General features: G+C 44.5%; 1 protein-coding gene across 11 annotated transcripts in view; it reads left to right on the top strand.

Annotated features, from left to right (window-relative positions):
- Positions 1-10000, top strand: part of myt1lb (myelin transcription factor 1-like, b) — an 88534-nt gene that overhangs the window by 29716 nt on the left and 48818 nt on the right. For 9 of the 11 annotated variants that reach the window (XM_031580483.2, XM_031580486.2, XM_031580494.2 and 6 more), the window contains exons 3-5: positions 3806-3863; positions 4339-4372; positions 6332-6394. In XM_031580483.2, coding sequence (XP_031436343.1) covers positions 3806-3863; positions 4339-4372; positions 6332-6394 — 155 coding nt within the window. The remainder of the gene's footprint in view (positions 1-3805; positions 3864-4338; positions 4373-6331; positions 6395-10000) is intronic. The other 2 variants (XM_031580493.2, XM_031580485.2) reach the window with 1 other exon arrangement.

Genomic DNA, 10000 nt, shown 5'->3' with positions numbered 1-10000 from the left:
CTTACACATGCGCGCACACACACACACACTCACACACACAAACACAAACACACACACACACACACACACACACACACACACACACAAACACACACATGCGCGCGTGCGCACATACACACACACACACACACACACACACACACACACAACCACACACACACACACACACACACACACACACACACACACAAACAGAGAGTCACAAACACACAGAGAGTCACAAAATACACATGCACACCCACACATACACATGCCCAAACACATGCATAGATATACATACAAATTTCAATAATATAAACAAGATAAAAGCCTAATTTCCCTGAACTCTCATAGCTATCATGGTACTTAATAAATGGCGCGATGGTGGGCAGGCACTCCTAACTTGTGAATGCAAAACAGATGCTATCTTTGGCTTTTTGCTGCAACTTTTCGGCACCAAATTCATGCCTTTTTTCTTTTCTATTTTTTTTTTAGTGTGATAAGCCTATACACTGGAAGATTAAAAACAAGCTTTCAAATAAGCCCATTAGTGTGTATGAGTGCCAGTAGTCGACTGAAGTCTAGTTTCGTGGACACCAGGGCAAGAGATTGGAGCTGTAGAATGGCAACACCAAACCTACATGTGTTTGGAATAATGAAAGCATGCCACATCGGTTGGGATTCAGTGCGAGTCGAATGATGATGCCTGTTCTTTAAAACATCTACTGCTTAGCTAAGACAGTCCTCATGTCTGTCCCTCCAGGATATTGGGAGGGGTTGTTGTTATTGTTTTGGCCAAAAGTGACTGAATTTGCTGCAGGTATTCTTTAAAATTGCGTAACATTTTAGTAATTTTGAGATAAATAAAATCAATTGCAAATAATGTGGAAATTCCATGAATTTGCGTTTTTTTGTTTGGTTTGTTTGTTTGGTTTTTTTGCGGAAATATTGCAGTAAGAAAAGAAAATTGCAACTTACGAAATCCCAAGATCCAACTCCAGTAGGTTAGTCCTCAGAGTTTCACTAAACAACAACGTTCTTGCTTTATGCGGAAAAACTCCACATCAGTCACCCATCTCTCCATCCCTTTTCCTAATGTGATGAGCTTCACCTGGTTATATTACATAGTCCTCCTTACATAGCAATTACATGATCAAATACACTTTAGCACGCCAGTTATCAGTATGCAACAGCATATTTAAAGTCTGTGCTTGCTTGTCCTTAACCCCACAGTCTTAAGCACAAGTGTGCTATTGCTCAATATGTGTTGCAAGTGTTACAATAAGGGTTGCAAGGGACAGTATAAGCTACGATTCTTGTCTGTCTTTAAGCCATTGTTCTACGCTTGAAGAAATACAATAAGTGGCCTTACATGGGTGTACTGCACATGTGAAGGTATTGTAATGACGCCTCCAAAATTTGCTGCCGGATAAGACTTTGAAGGTTGTCATAGGGTGTTTTTAATTTCCTACACAGAAAAGAAGGTTCGATGGGATATGGCAGTATATCGCCACTAAGTAATTAACAGTAGTTGTATGCATGTTGTACACCTCTCACGTGAAAATTCATTCCTCAGTTGTTGGGTGGCTTCAGTTTTGGTTGTAGACTCTCTTTCTTTATCTAGCTTGCATCAATGTGTACATTTGTGTTACGCTTTGATGAGAGATCATGGTCAGGAATGATTTAAAACCATTTACTGGTGCAGGGTTTGTAATGAGACAGATGTCTTAGAGACTTCCTTTTTTCTGCACAGAAGTCCTTGGAGAATTTTAAATGGCTCTCATTATCTCAATTAATTCCTCAAAAAATGGGAGGTTAAATTTCAGTGACCCCCCTCCCCCCACCCCCCCTTTGAATATTTACCAGTCTTCCTACATTCCTTTTTATGCATTTAAAACTCCTAATGAATCCTTGGAACTGTCTCACATGAAAAAGAAGCAGGCATTTGTTATTTGTTTCATCTGCTTTGGGGTATTCTATTTGAGCGCGGTGATGCAACAGAACGGTTCGTTTTTTTAGTCCGTGGTCCTGAATGAAAATTCATTGAGGTTTGTGTTTTTGTCTGAGCCCTTGTTTTGGATCACTGCACCAGGTTGTCTTGGGCGAGAGACTGGCTGGCCGACGTCAGACGGCAGCCTTCTCCCTCTGAGCCTCTGACTTTGGCTGTGGTTCAGAGGGGCGCTGTGGAGTGACAGACATGTTGCGCCAGATTACCGTGCACACGTTCATCTCTTTTGACGTGTTCTGATTTGTTGTGTCACATCAGCTTATCTAGATTTTCAAACACGGGAGAGAGGGGCCCCAGAATGAGACGGTCACATGAAAATGGTGGCTACTGGTTCTAGGAGCTAGGTTAGCCGATTCAGTTTGTTTACTCGAGCCCAAAAAGCCATGCTTGTGAGTGAGTGAGTGGTTGATTGTTGCATCCATTGGGGCTTGTCTGCTGAAAGAGCTGTGGCTCCAATCAGACAAAAGGTCCTATGAAAAGCTTTCTACCTCTTGCGTTTAATGCAGTTTGGTGTTGAGAGGGGTGATTAAACGTCTCTGCTCAGAGCCATACCTTTCATTTCATTTCACAGTCCCGGAGTAAAACCGATACTTTACTTTACAATTGTGTGTCACTCCTGACTGCCCACGAAAAAAATTCCTCAAACCTCTCTTTTAAAAAAAAAAGAAAGACCTCCATGAATGTATTGAATGGCTTTTCAAAGACCTCCATGAATGTATTGAATGGCTCTTCAATCAGAGGTTTGTCAACTGGAGCACAGAAGTCAGGAGGCTCACTGGTGAAGTTTGCCACAGCTGACCCAGCCCTGCTTGGCTGGGTTGGTTTGTTCGCCTCCACCCCTGTGCTGAATTTTTCTGCTGGAGATGCGGTCTGGCCAGCAGGCGCGTCAGACAGATAAGTTGTTTGGTGTCCTCGGTTTTCTGGAGGTAGGATTTCCTCACATTGCCATGGAAACCCCGGCAGAGCACTCCGAGGGAAACATCTCTGGCTTTTTTTTTTTCTCACCATCTCTCTCCCTCTCTCTCTGTCTCCCTCACTCTTCCCCTCCAAAACACCCCACCGTTTCACCGCCTAATAAGATTTACTGGGTATCGTTGGCTTTGATCATTTTATTTTTCTCAGTTTGAAACATTTATAGCCCTCATAAAAAAATACCAAGGCTTACACCATTAGGCTGAAGGTTTAAGTGCTACTTTAATAAATCATGTTTAATAAGAGAGACATCTAAACACGGCTACTCCTGTGATAGTCAAACTCGTCCGGCATGAATATTTAGCAACATCTGGAAATAACATAATGCTGCCTTCTTTGAATTCATGAACAATTCATATGAGCTTTAGGGCGGGCAAATGGAATCTACCTACTATAATATACTATACCCACCTGTATGGGTAAAGTGCAAAAGCACTGGAGAAAATCCTTTGGATTTGTCTCACATTCATCAGGGATTTGATAAGTATTTATATTTGATGCGTTCACTGTGAGGCTCTGCGATGCATGAAGCCTCTTAAGGTGATTACAGTTGGCATGATGCCTCTTTGAAATACATTGTATACCATAGTACTACGTATGAACTGTACTGAGTCTGTATGTTTGTGTGTCTGTTTTCATTTCTGCTTGTGTCCGAGAGAGTGTCTCTGTCTGTCTGTATGCTGTGCACATGTTCGTGTTGAAGTGTTTGTGTGCGTGTGTGTGTGTGTAAGTGTGTGTGTGTGTGGGTGTGTGTGTGTGTGTGTGTGTGTGTGTGTGTGTGTGTGTGTGAGAGAGAGAGAGAGGGAGAGAGAGAGAGGCACTGACAGTCTGACCGTGTTTCCCCAGATGGAGGTGGATGTGCCAGACGAGAAGCGCCATCGCACCCGCTCCAAAGGTACCCGAGGTGTGTCTGCCATCTCATCCCATCTCATCTCTCTTTCTCTCTCTCTCTCTCTCTCTCTCTCTCTCTCTCTCTCTCTCTCTCTCTTCTCAGGGTGACCTTCCCCTCTGCACTCCTCTCATTTGCTTGCTTCCCTTCATTATCACCTCCAAAAAATCACTACTTCTTTTTTCTCCCCTTCCTTATTTTTCTTTCATTTCCTGTCCTGTTCACACACCGGCCTACTTTTTATCCAGCAATACATCTCATGTCATCGCACACAATGCATGTACACAGTTTTGATCTGATTGTTTCATCTCTCTTGCGTTTGGTTGTTTCTGAAAATTTGGACATTTAAAAAAAAAAAAAACTGTTGACACAAGCAGGACTTTGCATGCCTACTTTGAGCTGTAGTAGCACACGCTTTCTCTCCCATGTTCTCTCTCTCATTTCTCTCATCTCCTCTCTTTCTTCTCTGCCTCTGCCTGCTCTTCTTCAGTGCCCGTGGAACCAGCAATACAAGAGCTGTTCAGGTTAGTGCGACTGAACCCATTTTAGTTTCCCTGCTCTCTGCTGCCATGCTACCCCAAACAAACAAATACAACTACACACTCACGCACACAGGCACTCACACACACACACACACACACACACACACACACACACACGCACACACACACACATGCACTCACTCACACCAAAACCCATTATGGAAAGGTGAAACATACAGCCCGGTAATGGGTGTGATGTACTCTCAGGTCCTTCTTGTTGTACTGAGGGATGCACCTTTGAGATGCTGAGAGCCACTGGGTAATGGCTTCCCCTATCGCCCTTTCTTTCTCTCATTCACCATGTTTGCCTCTATTTTCCCCCTCCTCTCCCTCCCTCTCTCTCTCTCTCTCTCCCTCTCGCTCTCTCTCTCTCTCTCTCCTTCTCTCTCTCTCTCTCTCTCTCTCTCTCTCTCTCTCTCTCGCCATCTCTCTCTCTCTATCTCTGATGGAGTATAGCTTTGCCCGTGCTTCACAGTGTACACTACTGTGTCTTCCTTAGATGACTGGAGAGTCAAAGTACATTTGTTGTCACACATAATTGATAATGCTGAAGTTGTGGAGTACTACCAAAAGCTTCACTTTAAATATTTCAGTGCATCATATATCAACATGCTTCACCATCTGTTTCAATTGGATGTACTCTGACAGAGCTATTCAACTCCCTTGTCTTGATAAAGACATGCCATGCTAATGCCAAGACTATGTGCAGGAATGATACAAAACGACACAAAACTAGAGGGTAGACAGGAGCTCAAAATGTTATGACTCAAAGAAATGCATGTGCCCTCATGCACTCAACGTGATTATTTCAGGATCGCTCCCTATAAATCCATACTTTCTAAAGTCTTGCTAATGGCAAGGTAAATCACAACTGCCTTTATTGTCTTATTTACCTCTGTTTGTTTATTCTGTTGCTATTGCAGTGTGTGTGAAACCCCCTGAAAACAGATATGAGCCAAGACCTTTGTCACAGTGTGTGCCAGGTTATATTCTAAATGTGTCATCAAGACATCCTCAGGCACTGCAGTCACATCCTCCCAGTCGCCCCCCCAAACAATGACACTTTCTTTCTCCAGCAGCTGTCATTAACATGCAAACTGGTCAATGGCACTTGTCTAAGGTTAGCTTTGCATTGATCCCCGGAGCCATGTTTCCCCTTTGCCCCTGGTCCCGAAGCCCAGTGCACACATGCATGGACGCCGGTGCCGCGGGGTCGATAAGTTTGCCTGGGCTGTCCAGGCCTGGAGCCTATTAGCTGCCACGCCGGGAGAGGCGAGTGTAGACGCTGATTAGAGTGGCTGGCCTTTCATTAGACTCAGATAGCCTGCATCGAGCTGAAGTGTGTTAGATAGAGTGTGATTCCCGCTGCCCTGAAATGGCTTTGTCTTTTGCCCCCCCCGCCCCTCGTGTCCCTGTGACGTCTGTGCCCCCCCCCTTTTTCTTTTTGGTGGCGTAAAAAGAAAGATTTGGGAAAAAAAAGGGAAGCTTCTCGGCCTGGCTAGTCTGTGTCGATTGGGCATTTACGCACCCAATTTCCAGTCCGAACCCCCTGCTTTCCCTCTGCTTTCCACTGCTGCCCAAAGATAGCAATTAATCAGGCAATCAATACCGAGCCTATCTCAGAGCAGAGGCGTCCATAATGCCGATAGTGCCTGATCGATGGTGTCTCTCTCCAGAGGCCAGATAGTTGTCAGGACAAATGCAATTTGACTTCACGTCAGGATCTGGCTGGCAAAGATATGATGCGGGAGATGTATTGGCAGATACTCTGGAAAAATTAAAGAAGGTGGTGTGGGATTATACAGTTCTGTGCTTTGAACACACACACACACACACACACACACACATGCACGCGCACACACAAACACACAAAATACTTGTGTACTGACACACACACAAACAGACACACACACTCTCAGTCTGTGTCTCTTGTCCTTTTAGCTGCCCTACACCAGGTTGTGACGGAAGTGGGCACGTCAGTGGAAAATATGCAAGACACCGAAGGTAACGATTGGTTCCTCTCCCTACACACAGTAATGCATTCCCACTGCAGGTGTCCTCGCAAAACATGCAAACACCAATCAGCAACTGCATCCGTCGCCACCCTTTTTATTCCCTGTGGATGAAATTACATGGTGCGAGAGCTGCACCTGTGGCCATTAGAAGCCTGCCGCACCTCTACATGTGATGTTAGCGGCATTTTGATAATTGGTCTACATTATCCGCACCATGGCTTCGTTTAAGGGATTTCACTTCTTGAAATGCTATTATGCCACAAAGCCAGATTTCTTAACCATGCCAAGGGTGGCGTCTTCCTGGCAGAATTCACAAAGCTTCTAACTGCATAAATATTTCTACATATATTAATATCATTTGCATGTTAATACATCAACCATGTTTTTAGTGTATTTAATTCTTTTGTATGGCATCCTTGGCTTTCAAATAGTGACTGGCAGCTTCCAGCACACCATATAGTCTCTAACATGACTCTTAACTCTCTAACATTCCCCTGTATTTTTACCGCATAATTAATCCATGATTTAAAAAGAAAATATATGTGTATATATATATATATACTTTATTTGTTTATTTATTTTATAAAAATGAAAGACTGAAAGATTTCTGTATTGAGTAAGACTGTGCTTGGGCTTCACTTCATCTTTATGTAAAGAGAATACCTCATTTTGGGCACACATTCCAAGCTCTCCCACTCTCATATTTATTTATGCTAAGCATCCCTGCAAGTCACTCAGTGTGACTGTGGTAGAATTAATCATGACAACCTTATGTTTATTCATTTTTGACTTATCTCCAATAACAGGCTGCATTGATTGGCTTGTCCACTCGCTGATAGCCTGCGAGAAGCCAGAGAGGGGCTCAGTAGTTGGACATGAAAGCTTGCTAATGCTAACAGTGGTTGTTAAGCCTCCTCAGCTCTTATGTTTCTGTGGGAGCTGGCAGCAGGGAACAGACTTTGCGTTAGCATGTAGCGCCAGGAGAGAGAGAGAGGGGGGTGTTGCTGCCGAGAGAACCGAAATCTGTGGGCACCGAAATGGTTCTGAAATTCAGCCTGGCAGGATGCGATCAAATGAATGAGGTGTTTTAATTATTCAGGGTAATAGTGGAATATAAAGGGCTATCTCGTGAATGGTGAGGCCGGCTACGTGCCTGTTGAACATGTCCTTGCCCCTAAATAGAGCATTGTGGGGGAGCCGTCCCATTGTGCCATGTCTGTGTCCTTGCCACGACCGCGTCCCAGCTGAAATTATCTGAGTCCTCGGTCGCACAGCCCCCTGGCAGCCATTTTGAAGGCCACTGAATCTTTGATGGACAGGCAAGCCCTCAGCTGTATTGATTTCCATCTCCACAGAGAGTGTGAATGAAAGAGAGAGAGAGAGAGAGAGAGAGAGAGAGAGAGAGAAAGAAAATGAGAGAGAATGAGAAAGAAGGCAAAATTAGACAGCGGGCATTGCCATGCAGCGTGTCACCCCTCGCCAGCGACGTGACGTGGCAGGGATTCAGCCACCCACCGTTCGGCAGATAATTAAAGATAACTAAAACAAACAAACGGCTCAATCCATCTCCACGCCTGGGACTTGCTCTCTCTCTCCCTCTCTCTCTCTCTCTCCCTCTTTCTCTATCTCTCTCTCTCCCTCTCTATCTCTCTCTCCCTCCCTCTCTCTCTCTCTCTCTCTCTCTCTGGCCGCCTCTGTGAGCTAATTTCTACTTCAGATGGTGTCGTCCTCATTTGCATGCTTATCAAAGTGTTTTGACTATCCGACAGAAGCCACTGAAAGAAGGTGGGATCATTAATATGTTAATTAGTCCTCTTCCCTCTCTCTCTGCACGGGCATGCGAGTGATACTCTCCATCCCCGCTTCCGCATCCACGCCCTGCCCATACGCATCCACAAAACGGCCCCTACACACACACATTCATGCTGGTGCAGAAATGCTAATCATTCGCCTGTGAATCGAGGGCCCCCATGCCTGTTTCAAATATAGCTATATTCAGTGTTTTGGTCGGTGAATTCCCACCGGATTTTCAGATGTGACTAGCGTGTTGGCGAGATGTGCCTCGCGTTCTTTGTGCATATTTTAAACGTCTGCGCCTCGATAAAGCTATCTCTCCCCCACCCGGCGCAGCGCTGTGCTAATAAGGTGGTGCCAGCGCTGGAGCACCTCTGGAGGACTGCTCTCCTCTCGTGCACTCAATCCACACAATTATTTGTTGTGCATCTTGAAGCCAGAGATAACCCAGTATCCTGCTATAGGGTTGTAACTGCTTGTGTAAGCTGCTTTCAGTGGAGGCTTATAGTTAGAAATACAAGAGAAAGGAATAGATTTCCATCCTATGGTGACACCTGGTTATATGTCTTGTGATCCCTTCCTTTCTTTGCAGAGTCCAACCGCAGTCATCTCATAGCAGTGACAGTGAATATTATATATAACGGTGTATTGTTGTTTCAATTCATATTTATTATATTGCTGCCCAGTTCCTCAACCTTTATAATGTAAATCTACATTCTATAATGTAACTTTCTTTAAAAATCACTCAAACATAAGACCTAATACTTATCTGCCCTTGGAAATATTCTGAAGGCCATACAATTATTTCTCCATTACCATCACTACGTTAGCAAGTAGACAGTGACTCAGTTGTTGAATTGAAGACCTATAAACAATTTTTAATGAAAAGGATAAAAAACTCTTTTGAACAGAAGTGTCCTTGTGCATTTCAGAATTGATGTGGTCTATATGTGCTTGGCTCTATCAAAAGGTTTTGTTTTGAATGAACAATGTCTCAATGCTGTCTGTATTGGAACAATAATCTTTGTCTGGTGATTTCTTGAGTCCAAGTCTCATGGAAATCGAGACCTTGCACATGCTTGAAAGTATCTCCTTATTTCTGGGGAGAATTTGTTATATTTCAACAAAACATCACAAAGAGGGATAACCAAATGAGTCTGTGCGTCCTTCGCCGGGTCGGCGTCGCAAGCGCCCCGAGGAACTAAGCATGCTGCCTACTCGGGGTCTGATGTAATGATTACTCTCAGCCAGAGCACGGTACTTCATACGCAACGTGATGGACAAGCTCCGTTCCTTTCTAGGGCATGGTCAACACACCCCCGTGAACCAGCGGCGGAATTACAACGCTGCCTCAGACAAATTACACCTTTGATGGGCCTTTGGGTCACGGAATAGAAAAGAAAAGGCGAGGGAGATGATGAATGGCAAACATATTAGAAGTGAGAGAGATTCAGTCAGAGAGATAGAAAGAGAAAGGGTGTGAGAGAGAGAGGGAGAGAGAGATGGTGGTGGAGGTGGGTACTGGCAGTTTAGTAATTATGAAGAGAATTAGTTGCGCTCCCCCATCCCCCTTCTCCGCCCCCCTCCTACTCTCGCCCCGTGTCGACTGAGCACAAAGACGAGACATCGCAGGTAACCACACATACTTCCTGAGTCATCTGAGCCAAATGTCTCAAAAGCTTTACAATGCAAACACCATCCTGAGACCGTCATGCCTTTCTTTTCAGTCGGCAGCTGCGTAATGACCGAATCGCATTCTCAAGCACATCCTAGACTTTCATCGACGAACAGAATTATTCAT

Source organism: Clupea harengus, chromosome 14 (genome assembly GCF_900700415.2).
Source record: "Clupea harengus chromosome 14, Ch_v2.0.2, whole genome shotgun sequence".
NCBI lineage: Eukaryota > Metazoa > Chordata > Actinopteri > Clupeiformes > Clupeidae > Clupea > Clupea harengus.
The sequence above is the reverse complement of the archived record's forward strand: the minus strand, read 5'-3'. Positions and strand labels throughout refer to the sequence as shown.